The sequence below is a fragment of the Bombus impatiens genome, unplaced genomic scaffold (assembly GCF_000188095.3).
Source record: "Bombus impatiens unplaced genomic scaffold, BIMP_2.2 scf_0268, whole genome shotgun sequence".
NCBI lineage: Eukaryota > Metazoa > Arthropoda > Insecta > Hymenoptera > Apidae > Bombus > Bombus impatiens.
This window is the reverse complement of record NT_176687.1, coordinates 213,964-228,649: the sequence shown is the minus strand read 5'-3', so window position 1 is coordinate 228,649 and position 14,686 is coordinate 213,964. Positions and strand designations below refer to the sequence as shown.

The following is a 14,686-nucleotide window of genomic DNA, read 5'->3' as shown; positions in this document are numbered from 1 at the left end:
ATCTTCCACCGCCGAACCGAAACGAGACCGCGCGAGTTAAACACCCTATCCTACTTCCCCGTGGAAGTTGCCGCTGCCACCCGCCGAAGTACCAGCCACGAAGAAGTATCATTCGCCTTCTGGTCCCGTGCTTCATCGCTGACAGCCAACGAAACCGGTGGAATTTACAATTTTCCATCGTCGCGCCAACTGCAACCTCCCTCGTCTAAGAAGCGTTACCGAAGAAACAATTGATTAATCGTCAGCCACGAAGAGGTGTCTCTCGAAATCTGGTCCTGTGCCTCATCGCTGATAGGCAACAGAACCGAAGAAATTTATAGTTTTCCCCTGTCACGTCATTATGTCTTGAAAAATGTTAAGAAAGTGTCATGCTGTTGAGAAAAGGATTGAATTATTATCGAGACAGCGGAAATGATCGTCGGCGAATACATGGAACGTATCTGGCGAGACTAAAGATCTCGAACTGATTTTAAATTCGTGACTATTATTGTTCGAAGAAACGTGTTGTGTAGTGACTGATTTGATGATTCCTATGTATAATAATGGATGCCTGAATCTTTCGTAAAGTCTTCGGAAAGTGGATCCCCGAATCTTTTGTCGTTTGAAATAAAACCTGGTGTATGGGAGTTAGAATTCTCCGGAAGAATAATGTGCGAACGTGAGGTTTGTGCCGCGGTTTGGCTCGGAGGATCCCGGGTGCAGAGTTAACACCTGTTAGATGGTCGGGCAGAAGTGCTGATGTGACACGAACGTGGAGTAATTTCGATCGACCGCGGAACACTGGAAGCCAGATTTCAGAGTGAGTGTATTATCGTGAATCGTTGTTATTCATTTATGAACGCGAGTAGCAGAAGAGATAGTCAAGGTTGGTTTCACTTCCGTCGAATCACGTAGTGGGGTGCATTTCGATCAAAGAAACGAAGAAACGAGGGACGACGTCGATTTCAATAAAACGAATTTTCCCCGCGAGTTGGCAATCGAGACGAGAGGAAGAATTTGCAAACGGATGCTCTTGCCTCGGCCCTGTCGCGGGATAATGAAATAAGGATCAAAGGATCCTGGGCCACGCGGCACCGACCAAGTTGTGCGCGTGCCACCGAAGGAACCGGAAATTTATCTTTAATCAGCTGCTACCGAAATAATGACCATCATCGATCTACTCTATTAGTTCAATCTTAATAAAGAACTTAATTATCACTGGATACATTGCGTGCACACTTTGATTATAAAAGACAAAAATAGAAAAGATAAAAGGCTTGGCTACGTGTCAAAATAAAGAAGAAAAGAGATGCTGCTTTATTAGTTGAATTTTACCACGGAACTTAATTATCATTGGATATCGTTAGTCGTTGGATACATTTTCGACGATAACAAATAAAAATAAAGAAGATAAACCGTCGAATTTTTGATAGAGCGTGCGATGGATCGGAGTTAATAAAGGAAAAGCTGGCCGATCGAGTAGAAAAAAATTGAGTCGAATTCATCGAGGTTTGTCGGCGAGGAGGATCTTTCCGGAAAAGAGTCCAATGAGCCTGTTCTCATGACGAATCCTTTACGAGATGCACGCCCCGAGGATCGGCCTCTAGGCTTAGATTATCCGGATCCGAGATTGGTTCGAAACGGTCATCAGGACCATCAAGGGAACTCGACGCATCAGATCGGTGGCGGGAGAATTAGGAGAACCAGGACCTCGTCATCGAGGAGAAGAATGCACCTGGCCAACGAGGTCCCTCCACAAGGATCCACTGGTGGAAATAATATACCGGATTATGCACTCACCGCGGATCTGCTCGCCGAGAGAACTTTGGATGGCCTGTTTGCTGAACATCCTGGAGAACTTGTGCGAACAGGTAAAAAATATCGATTAATTTTCGTTTAGGAAAGTTTACAAATTCGTTGTCCAGTGGGTGTTTAGCTTTCTTAATTTTACTTCTTGTTTAATTTTTCGTCGGAAGGGTTAATAGTTAGTTTTTAAGATTCGGAGCATACTGGGGAATTTCTGCGTAGAGATAAAATTGAATATAATTTTTGTTCGAAAAATCTTGGCATTCTATTTTATCGGGTTTTAGTATTGTAGATCGGTGAAAACCTAGATCTTTTTAATTTAGTAATTTAGTAATTTAGTAATTAATGTACGATTATATTTTGTGTTAGAATTTCATTTGTTGATGATTCGGCGATTATTGTCAACAGGCTCGCCACACGTGGTCTGTACGGTGCTACCGCAACATTGGCGGTCAAACAAGACACTTCCGGTAGCGTTCAAGGTAGTAGCTCTGGGCGAGGTCGGTGATGGGACTCTGGTGACAGTGCGTGCCGGAAATGATGAAAATTGCTGCGCGGAATTGCGAAATTCCACGGCGGTTATGAAGAACCAGGTGGCGAAATTCAACGATCTTAGGTTCGTCGGTAGAAGCGGAAGAGGTAAGATATTTCCATATTTTATACTCCTCTACTTCTTCCCCCATATAAGAAAAACAAATTTACGTCATAACTTAAGCGAAGAGGTATCGCAAAATGATTATTGGAATTTAATTCTCTACATCTTCGACTTACCCTTTCTTAATAAATTCACATATGTTATGTTATAGATATATTAGATTATAACGCGTAAAATGTTCAATTTTGTTACGACATTCTGATATTCTTTCTCGATAAATTTTCCTATCTTTGTAGATAAATCTGTATTATCGTACACTATTGTAAAGGTAAGAATTCGTATACAATTTAAATCCTCCTTTGGAAGTTACCTTTGAATATTTTTTACGGCTCAGTGAAGTATTGTAGGAACCCGTAAAAATTGGGCATCTCATGTATGAACGACGTAGAAGTCAAATCGATAAACTCTTTCATATAGTTATCAGTTTCACTGTATCCAGACACATAATCGATATTCAACACGTTAAAAAAGAATTCTCACTTTCATGAATTTTTTTATCGTAAAGGCACAGCATGAATAATCGCAAATTTTAAAGTCAATTTAAGAAAAATAGTTCTATCAATTTTCATTTCTTTTATGCATTCTGATTTATGGGGTTGATCGGCACGAGTGAGTCATATTATCTAATGGTAAAAAGAAAAAGTGGACATAGTCGAAGAAATATAGCCCAGAACAAATATAGTTAAAGATCTCGTGAAACAGACGTGGAAAGAAAGAATTTTCAGAAATCTAGCTCTTAATTCTTCCAACTTTCCTTAAGAATCCCTCCGTTGAGCGTTCTTCAGGCGGGCAGACAATTAAGCGAGGGCCTCTCGAGGAAGAGCGATTGAAAAAATTCGATCAACCGTAGCCGATGCAGCTCGGCGAATCTTTCTCGAGGGGGGGTCGGCGTCTTAAATCATTCAGTAGTCGGTACATTAAGGTGGTGGGCCGACTGATGGCCTCGTTTTTCCTCGGACGCGAGGCGAGGAGAGCCAGCTGGCCCCTCCGTTTCATCCTCATTTTTAATTCAACCGGCAAACAGTGTCGTCGTCTCCGTGACTCTCGATATCTCGGCCGGTCGTCGCCGGAGATTTTTTAATTCTCGCCTCCCGCGACTCAATAATTCAGTCGTTCCTTCGACAAACGTGGAGAAGGCGGGATGGGGGGTGGGCGGTTGTAGGAGAAAAAATATAAGAAGGGAAAGAAAAAAATAATCAGAGGCCCATAGGTCGGAGTTGAATAATGCAGCCTAATAATCACTGCCATTACGGTCTCTTAATGCAAACGCTTTCTCGCGACCAAGGATCGAGCTAAGAAAGGAGAACGAGCAAGTTGCTCACCCTGCGTTTCGTCGTTCTCCCTTCGGACCTGGCCCGTTTTTTCCGGCCAAGAGGGTGGCAAGGATCGAGAGATACGAGTAACGAGGCGTCCTTTAATTCCTTTAATTCGACCGACTCGCAACGACGTCCCTTTTCCTCGTCTTCTTCTTTCCTGATCCTCTTTCTTACCGTCGCGAGAGCAACTTTCAAGAGAGCAGTCACGAGCGTAGGTTAACGAGGGGAGGCGACTTGTTTATGGCAAATTGGGAAAGGAAATTGCGGGGTCTGCGCGATATCGACTCTCTTCCGTTCACCGTGACACGCACACATCGACGATCGTCCTTAAACGGTGGTTTAAATGCCAGCCGTTTTTATGGATCACCCCTGTCCCGAATCGTCGACGACGATATCGGCCAGCAGAGCAAGTAAATTTCCAAATATTTCCACCTTCCTTCGGGAAATCAAAGATCGAGGGCTGATGCCACTTTGTACGATCAAGTCGTTTCTCGTTTGATGCTTAGGGTGGTGAGATGTTACAGGTACGACGAAACGTTATAGAGGCAGTTTTTGCAAAAATTTGCTATTTGCGGCGTGACAAGAGGTACAGAAGTTCGTTTCCTTTATCTTCTTGTTACTACAGAAATTAACAAAGGAAAGTATGAAGTTAACTAGCAAGACAGATATTTTGACTATTTCAGGAATGAGTTTTTAGTACGAACGAATAAAAGTTGAAGGTGGTTTATTCGAAGAAATTGAACAATTTGAATGCCCACTAAAATGATCAAAATCGATGTTCATATTCTTTTATGTCTGGAATATATGTATTTTAAGGATATCTTCACCTCTTTTATTAGTCTTCTATTAAATTTTAAGTCTTCTTTCTTCTTATACATCTGTCTATTTACTCATTCGATGTATATAACCTTTTATTAATTCAACGTTTTTTCCCTGCTATCTATTACCTATGTAACTTTCTGAATTTTTGATAATTGCCTCAATTGCCTCAATTTTGCCACATAGTGAGTTTAAAACGAGGAATACCTAAAGCCGGATAATAAAATCTTCCTTCTCTTGCAATTTACTTTCCAACTACGCAATTACCATCAAATCTTGTTCATATCGTGTACAAGACACGGCCGAAACATTCAAAGGTACAAGATAAATTCAGATTAAAGACAAGCTGTATCAACAGAGCCGACCAGCATGCAGAACTAAATTTCACTTTTCTCAGAAGACAACCAGCATCCAGGAAAGATGAGACCTCTTACTGCTTTTCCCTCGATCTTCTTTTCTGATACGCGGGGAAAAAAATGAACGAACCAACGCAACGTGGAGAAACAATGGACGTCCATGAACGGTTTTCACAATTTTTTCGCGAAACTCGTCGGATGAGAAGGATATCGCGGATATATAGGAAATCAGAGAATAGGACGGGTCAGAGTGATAGAGCGGGAGAGAGACAAAGGGGTGGCAGGGGGTGGTTGGGAGTAGAGTGGTTGGCTGTAAGCGGCTTTGGTTTCCATGGCAGTAAGCCCTCATTACTGTATTACGGGCAGCCCCTAACTACCAGCCGAACGCAACGATTTGCTTCTAGAACCTCTATGAGGGTGACGGATCATGCAAGATTGTTTTCCGCGTGTCCGGGAAACTCCGATATTCCAATCTGCCGGAAATATTCCCTTCTAACGTAGTTCCTCTTCATGCACGCTGCGATACATAGGAAAATTTTCCTCCCTTTAGGTCCAAGATGTTAGTTATACGTGAATCTTTTTTTCTGATTTTTTGGCGGTTAAAATAAATATTCTTTGGCTTCTTATTGAAGAATGAAGTCGATAACTTATTGAAACTAGGATCGCATTAACGCAATGTATTATTTGCAATTTTTTAAAATAATTCCTGTTATTGAATTCTTTTCCCCGACGTTGTAATTGTGTAAGGCAGCTTCAGGAGTACGTTCAAAATTTTTTTCATCATTATTTCTTGTTCGATTTAGATCCTACAGTTTTATGAAATTTCAGGAAAATCTTTTTGTCATAGAGATGTCTTCTGCGAATTTAATTTTTTCTAACGGTTTTCTGTGAGATTACTATTAATGTAATTCGTTGTCCCTATTTCAATAAAGTAGAAAAATATTATCGTACTGGATCTTAGAAAATCTTCAGGTTCGTATCTCCATTTTTCATGAAACTTTGCAATTTTGAAATTGTCAGATTTGAAGAATCTGGCTTGAATAATTCATTTGGAAAAATTGAGAAACAGATGGACCGTAGTCTGTTTTATCGAGTAGCTAATGTAGTTATAGACTCGAGCCTCTGGCATTCCCACTATCGTGTTTTTAAAACTGAACACGATGCCGGATAAAGCAAATATTATCATGCTTTTTACATCTTCAAAAGGAAATCGATAACAAAATACGAAAAAAGGGAAAGCAAGAGAAATGAAAAATTTGTAAAAAAACACCAGACGTTACTTCCACCTCAATCTGAAACAACGAAGCAAGGTTTCATCGAATAATCGTTCTCGTATAACGAATGAAAATTTTCGAATTTCCTGTTCCACAGAATAATTTCCACCTGTGACCGTGATATGTTCGTCGTACTTTAACAAAACGGTCGATGGTCACGCGTTTTTCAGGCGGTCTGCTGGAAAATATGCGATCACCGATCACCGATCACCGATAACACACCGATAACAATCGTTATCATCTACGGAGTCGGGTAAACAGATTTGCTAAATAAATGGAAAATTTATGATGTTTGCAGGCGAGTCACGTCGTGTATCGCGCATAATACCGCGAAGAGACGAGTCGCAGCGGCCGCTTCATATACGGATTCCGTGTACATTTTTCCCCGTTTTTTCGCCTCCGTTATTTTGCACGTGGCCCGCGCTCACTGACCATTTTGGGGTAAATATTTGTTCCGTGCTCGCTCGCGGGCTTCGCCATGCCAATTTAATACTGCGACTGCGGATGAGGAATGATTTTAGTCAAGGCGAGCCACCGAACATTGTTCGCAAAAATTCGAATCAGTCCTTTTAATCGATAGAGAAAGAATCGTTTCTCCAGGAAACACCTAACTAATAGTACCATTAATATTTTAGTATTCCCTGATACTATAGATGTCTGTGAACGTTCAAACTTCACGCTAGATGATGTAGATATTGAAATTTAAAAAATACGAAAGATTCTTTATAGAGTAACCTTATCTCTCAAGTGCGTGTTATATACTTCGCAGCTTGAAATTGAATCTAAATTACAGTAGTTCCAAAACGTCACACGGTGGTGATGGATAGGAGAAAGTTGGAAACATTAGCAGTATGAAAAAGTGTGATAATTTTATATAATTGGTGATAGCTATAAATGACTACGATATACAGGATATCTTTCAGATTCTTTAATATTATGTAAAATTGGCGGAAATAGATTCTTCTAAAAAAAGAATCCTTACATTTATTAGACTCAAGCACTTCTTTATAGAGAATAAAACGACACGTCAATTGAAGTATGAAAAACAATGTAGTTCCTCTTAAATATCGATCGTAATCGTTCTAAGCTAACTAAATTTGTAGAGAAGCACCTAAGTGAGATGTTAACGAATGCCAGAGCGAACTTTTGTGTACTATTAATATCCCAGAGTAACTATTATCAACCTAAAAAATAGAAGAGTTGATAATACCCCTGTATACATATAATATCTATGTAACAATGTTCTCGAAACCATTTAACAATCGACAAATGTACCTCAGATAGAGTTCTATCTTTTCACCATAATTTCCAGAGCTTTCAAAAGGGCCCGAAATCCCTTAACTTCCACAGTTAAAAATTAGCATAGAGGACACGCGTCATTAAATAATCAGTATACCGCGAACGTTTATGCGATTTCATATTTCCATGAACTTAACTAAAAAATTGGAGTCTGTATAGAAATTTCTTCTACCCAGAAAATATTATAACGACCATATTATTTTACATATTACGCATATGTTCGCATAATACGTGCATTCTGCACACTTTTACGCTTTCATATTCCCCATGGATGCACAAATATCCGCAGTCTACTAATCAGGCACGATGGAAAAATTGAACAAAACTATCAAAGCCAACCGACAAATCGATGATCGCATCTCAAATAAATCTGTCATAATATTTCTCAAACATTCTTCCATCTCGCCGTCATAGTTTGCAAAGTTTCGCGTATCTTTTAGCGGGTTCACGATTATTCTCGAATCAGCAGGTCTTCTCAAACGAATCTTAGAGTGTCAGAAAACGTGGGAGTTCTAGCGGAGAAAAGTCTCGTCGAGCACCCGGGATGGTAGTCGCGAAACAAAAGGGTGGTCCCGGTCGCTCGCAGGTGGAGACAGGGGGGATATTATCATAGCGGCGCAGAGGCGTATATCACTCGGCCACCCCTTTCGTTCCCGACAGGGATTAGCGCGAAGCTCTCTCTTGTTGCCTAGGAGAGAGTCACGAGGCGGCGGCGAGACGAGCGCGCGTGTGTGCGATTCGGCTGCCTCTGCGAGCCGGTGGCCAGCGACGCCCGTAAAAACGACGGACATAAATACCGGAGTTACCTGTGTTTTATGACGTGCTCGGGCCCCGAGCTGGAGGCGGCAGAATCCGAGGCAAAGCTCCAACTATCGACAGGCCAGATCCTGACCGATGTCCTCGCGCATTGCATTCGCTATTCGTCCTCGTTGCTTCCTCTTCCTCCTGCTACTCATACCACTAGTGTTGTTAGTGGGGCTGTTTTAGCCCGTGATTCATGCGATTCTCGACAACCCTTACTCGTCGATCTCATCATCTTCGAGCTGGGTTGCTGACTCGTTGCGTGCAAGGTGGTAGGGATCGTGGGTGCTAGAGTTTACTGGAGATTTCTTTGGACAGTTGTTATTGATTGGAACGTTTCCAAAAAATTCTACGTATCGGTATCGGCGAGGTCATTGTCATTGTCGTAATGTTGTCGTAGATGGTTCGTGTAATTTTAAGTAATTCTGCAATTCGAAGAAATTCATAGTAGTATTTCTAGAAAATTGTTCGCTATTATTATTATTATGTGGATGTTTTAGATCGTGATTTAGGATAGCTGGTTCCATGTCTAGAAGGTGGTAAGCTTGGAAGGAGGTTCTTCGTACAATTGTCATTCATCGTAGAGGGTTCTCCATTATTACCAGTAATTATTTTTAGGCTAATTCAATGACTGTTGTGGTATAATTCGTAGATGGTTAAATTCTCTAAAGATTCTTTATTTCCTGTTAAAAAGCTGAAAGATTTTGTGGGTGATAATGTTTTTTAAACGTTCGTTTTTAAACTGTCATTCATTGTAACTTGTTATTTCAGATTGTGATTCATATTATTCTCGACGATCTTTCAAATAATTCATAGAGGCTAAAGTTTCCTTTATAAATTCTTCTTCCAATTGTTATTCATCGCAGCATTTCTCAAAAATTCTTTCAAGAAGAAAGTGGACGAAATATTCCTCTTATCAATCAACCTTCAACTATCGTTTTGTGGAATTGTAAAACACTCCTGTTGCTCGAGATTCCACTCTGAACGGAACTTTCATTTCATTCGACTATATTCCTCTGAACTTTCAACTCGTCAGCGAAGTTAGAGACGCGTGGAAATGATTTAATAAGTCGTAAAGATCGGTCGACGTTGAAGAGGGTCGAGGTTCTTTTTCATAGACCTCCAAATCTCGCCACTCCCGCGATCATGGAACAGCTGTTGCGACCATCGTTGCCGAAATTTCGCTTCGATCGTGCGTGACTTACAGCGCTCACCCTCTTATTCTAATTAATCGCCTGCCCTTCGTTCCTGCTGCCAAAGTAAATTCCTCCGAAGAAACTTGCTCCTTGTAACCGACGGTTAGAAATATACCGTAGACCCAATTTCGTGGTCCAACTATACGCGAATTTGCTATAGTTCCAACTAGATGCGACTAAACAATCGGTTAAAGGTTGTTCTTATGAGCTTCTTTCTGGAAAGCTAAATAAAGTTTCAGCATCTTTAATTTTCGCACAATGTATTTCTGTCCTTATTTAAACACAGTATTCATCGTATTACATGATTTCTATGAATGTTTCTGCAAGTTATATCGGAGGAGAATTATGCCTCATTAAATCATAAAATTGTAGATTCCACGACAAACAGAATAGATTTTTATAGAACGAGATCAGATTTATAGATATATTCAAGAGATCATTTTTTATAACGAGCCTTCCAATTTTTAAACTCAATTTTCCAAGGAGATGAGCCCCCTAATACAATCACGTCGTTCTTGATTTTCGTTTTACTTCGAATCATAGAATCATCCTGATTTCTCTTGCACCGCGAATTTAGACGTGTACCTAATCAGATTCGTATCGAACGAATAAATTTATAAGCCATGAAAAGACCTGTCTGGTACCAAGAAATCGGCAGCGCGGAGCGAAGGGTTGGAGAAACGTCGTCGAAATTCACAGAGAGATTCGGTGGATTTCGTCGACCACCTCAGCGACGTTTTTTCCCAATTAAAAATTAAAAAATCCAGCCCTCTCTCAAGTAAAGGATCACGCAGGAGACACGAGATGGGAGGGCTTGGCCAGCGAGAGGGAGAAACAGTTCTACGGCGGATGACTGCACCGAGATTTTCTACCGATTAAACATTATTTTTCCTGCTGGTCTCCGCTCCTCTCGTTGTACGCGCCTGGACCCGGCCTTCTGTTTCTTTTTACATATGCTAATTCCACGCTCTCCACGTTTTTCCTGGCCCTTTTCAACCGTGCGCCGTGCTCTCGCTCCGATGAATCCTCGACTCGATGTCGACGTGTCCTGCCTGAGAGATTCCTCGCTCGCGCTATCGTTGCGCTTCGATTACCCGTGAACGAGGCCCAGCTTCGTCTCGTTTTCTCTCTTTCTCTTTCCCTTTGTAGCTTGTCTCGGTGTATATCTGCGCTCGTTCCCTCTTCGCGGATCGTTTCTAACAAACGCCGGTGTATTACGTAGCGTTGTTGGTAATTGAAGGTAAACTTCTTTACAAGTTTGAACGTCGGAAGATAGAATTCCGTGGATAGATGCGAAATAATATATGTGGATTGGAGGATCTTTTTCGAGCTTCAAATTAGAATCAGAACTATCTTTAATAGTTAGAGTGATTTGAATATTTCAATAATTTTCAGACTGGTTTTAAATTTTGCTAATATGATTATGATGCACAATGAAATTTCAAAATGCTTCGCATAACGCATGTAATATGAGCACAAGAATTTTATACGGTAAATACTTACAAATATCTATCTCTAATCACTTTTAATTGCTATTTTTCGTTAATTTACATTCAAACGTTTGGTTCACAAAACGGTTTAGCAATAGCTCATTTTCCAGACATTTTTCGTTCGAGAAAAAAGATCGCTTCGAATTCGATAATCCCGACGGAATTACTTTCCACGGAGTCCCTCGGCTTTGGTATTTCGACCGCGATAAAAAGAATCGCCGGCAGATTCTTTCTCCTCCAACGGCAAGGAAAAAGCATAATGGCCGCGTGTTTACGGGCTCGCGATAGTCTACGTCCATTTACACGACAGGGATTTGCACACCGCGAGAAGACACGAGAGAACGTTCGCGTACACCCTAAGTTTGCCCAGGGATCATGCAGTGTTAAAAACTCCCCTGTTTACCGGCGAAGCTCGTAGCCGAGGGTGGCTCGGATCGTTATTTCAGAGTGTTTGTCGTGTTTTAAGATTCTGACGTTTTGACTGGCCGAATCGCGGCGAAATGAGGCTCGTGTGCGCTTCTATCGACTGGCCCTCTTTATATTCCCAACGAAGACTTTTCAGTCTCGCCGATCACTTCAGTCAGGGGAATGCCATTTTTCGTTGCATTTTACGTTGCGACGTTTTTAAGAAACAACGATCTAATCGACGAGCCGTAAGATTAAAAAACAGCTGCGAATACAATATGGTTCGATAAGTTTTTATATTTTTTCAGATTTCGAACTGGCTGATATTTGACTTCTCTCTTTTGTAATTTACCAAACTCAATTAACTTACAAAATTAATATTTACTTCCATTAAGTCAGAAAAGCGAAGACATACCCATTTCTGTTACTTCGTTAAGAATTAAAAATTCTATTATTTGTATCAAAAGTACCACGATTTTTAAAGAAATGGAATTTATTACTCGATCAGAAATAATTCGAAAAAAGAAGGAAGATAATTTTCATAGACAATATGGCCTGAGAAATTGAACGCTTGGAGGATATGTAGGCTGAATTGAGAAATTATGCAGAAGGCTGCAACAGGGCGCAGATTGATGCGTGGAAAGGCAGCGTTTAGCACGTAACGAATTACGATTTCGGCGAGCGTAGACAGGTGGAGGGCAGCAGACCTCAAGGGGGAGGATCGTTCTTCCAGCGAGTTACACATAATGCCTCATAAACACCCTCAAAACGCCTGCCATCACCCTCGATTCGCGCCGCCACCGCCATCACGAATCTGACACCGCACCGGCAATAAACTTTGGCCTTGTTAGCCCTCCGCTTCCACCCTCGGAAATCTCTGTATTCTATTTCGAATAATTTTTTTCCTCACCCCGACTGTGTTTTTTCTATTTTATTCCAGGGATTAAAAGGCATCGATGAATTTTTGTCATCGCTTTTTACTCGAGTCGAAAGTTAAATCATTCGAAAGAGTATCGTATAGTGGATTTTTATTACTTTACTATTTATTACTTTACTATTAGAGGAGCTCCAACTAGAAAACTTTTTTCTTCTTAATTTAATTTCTATTTTTAATTCTTCCACTTAACGCTTTTAACGTTGTTTGTTCTTTTACTGGAATTGAAGGGTATGAACCAAGTCTATAGTAGCAGAGTTTGTTAATTAATCTTTTTCCACGTCTTCTCTATGCACTAGTTTGTTCATATAGTATATGTTGTAATTATTTCAACAACTACATCGAATTTTTATTTCTAATTGGAGAAATATAATGATCGAGAATGTACACGTGATTTTGGTATAGGTTTCAGACATTTTTGATAGCATTTAAGCGAGGAGAATTGTATGTGCACAAGAGCAACTTTATTTGCAGCATTGCTATTTATAAAGATATCTTTTTGTAAAACGAACTATGTGAATTAGTTCTGACATACTAAATAAGTTGAATAATATCGATGTGTATCTAATCTACATGCCCAGTAACAATTTGTCATTTATAATAACGTTATACCTAAAGGAGTGAAATTTCCATAACATCAAAATTGGCTAAATTTTTCTTGATAAATTATCCTAGTTCTGAGATTCGAACCAACTTGTACGATCTTATTATTTTGAAATATCACGATCCAATTGTATTTAAAAAAATATGTTGCGAATGCAGGCTCGTCACTTGGTCACAAATACTTTACGAAGGAAATTGAAGTATTTCAAAGGGTTAGTAACAAGAATGTTCGCATCACGAAACGGAACACGCGGAGAAGCAGAACGTTTCCTGGGTGACGTTAAACGTCCGGAGTTGAATATTTCGCTGGACGACGGCGGTAAGCCGGTTAAATGTCGTGGTTCACCGTAAAAACCCGGTCGTTTGCCGTCCAAGCCACGCCGCCATAAAATAAAACTGCGCAACCGCGTGCGTGTATGCACGCCGACCCCATTATAAGCCGTATAACTCGGCGCTCGTAGCATGAAAACTCGCGTAAGTGCCAGCTTTTATTTCATCGTTTAGCCTGTGACCCTCCGTCGATGTATCCCAGCTGATCGTCAAATCGACGTTAAAAAATCTTGGCTGAAAGTTGAAAATCGATGATCGCTTCTTTCGTGTGTTTAATTTGTAAAATACTTTTATGAGTGAATGTTAGTGAATATTAGTGAATATTGGTACAGTGTTGATAGTTAACAGTGATTCTGTTTTATGCATACGCGTTCACTATCGATAATTTTATGTGGAAAATGTTAAATTTGAACTTGGATTCACAAACGTTCTTTGGGATTGGATTTAGTCTCATAATCAAATGAAATAATAGTTTTGGCGTGGAATTGGCTTCGAAATGGCTTTCCTACGAAAGAAGAAAATGTGACTATCATGTTTCTCATCTGCAGTCTTCGCATGGTAATTACAAAAACACAGGCGACTCGTTAGTCTTGTTACAATATTTGAATTTTTATACTTCAGTCTCATTTTTGTTTTAGTAAGCAGAAAAGTTGTTAACGTTTTAAGAAAAGGTTTATTATAGAATCGAAATGAGAAGTCATGTTATACTGTTAACAGTTCTTTCGTGTTTCGCACGAACTATAGATACTTTTTAACATTATAAAAATATAAAGATTAACAACTTTTAATATGTAACTAAATGTTTCATACATAAATCGGTATAATTCAAGCGACATTGATCGAAGTAAATTTTAATTAGTTTAGCGACATGATTATATAGATTTATCATCTAAACATCATCTAAATAAAAATCAATATCAATATTAACAAAATCACCTGTATATTGTCAATAATTGTAAAAAAGGAAAATCCGAAACCCCAATGGGAACACTTTGACGCTTTTGGTAATTCTAGTGTTAAACTTCCATAAAAGCTATTATACTTTGCTCATTTTATCCAACAATTTAATTATCCAACACATCTCGTCTTATTAAAAAGTAGGAAAAATGTAGTCCTCTTTGAGCACGCATTTCTCAACTTCAAAATGTACATCTTTTCTATCTCACAAAAGATACCTTTTACAAGCATAATCTGTTAATGCATCGGCGGATTCGAAATGTCGACGACAAAATTTGAGGCAGAAAAATCGAGCTGCCGCTGATTGAAGCGACAGGCTGCATCTCGACGAAGGTTTGACAGGGGCATCACGGCCGTGGATCGAGCGATCGAACCGGTCGACAGGCCGGGTATCGGTGGAAAAGGTGGAGAGGACGAAATCGCGCGTAACAAACGGCCGTGTACATTTGTCGGGGGGTGGGCTCGC

The 14,686-nt window shown here is 40.1% G+C and overlaps 1 protein-coding gene across 1 annotated transcript in view; it reads left to right on the top strand.

The window, feature by feature from the left end:
* LOC100747806 overlaps positions 1 to 14,686 on the top strand; it is a 32,119-nt gene continuing 17,433 nt past the window's right edge. Inside the window, exons 1-2 of the mRNA XM_003488846.4 lie at positions 1 to 1,850; positions 2,194 to 2,424. Of these exons, the coding sequence (XP_003488894.1) occupies positions 1,541 to 1,850; positions 2,194 to 2,424 (541 nt within the window). The 5' untranslated portion in view covers positions 1 to 1,540. The remainder of the gene's footprint in view (positions 1,851 to 2,193; positions 2,425 to 14,686) is intronic.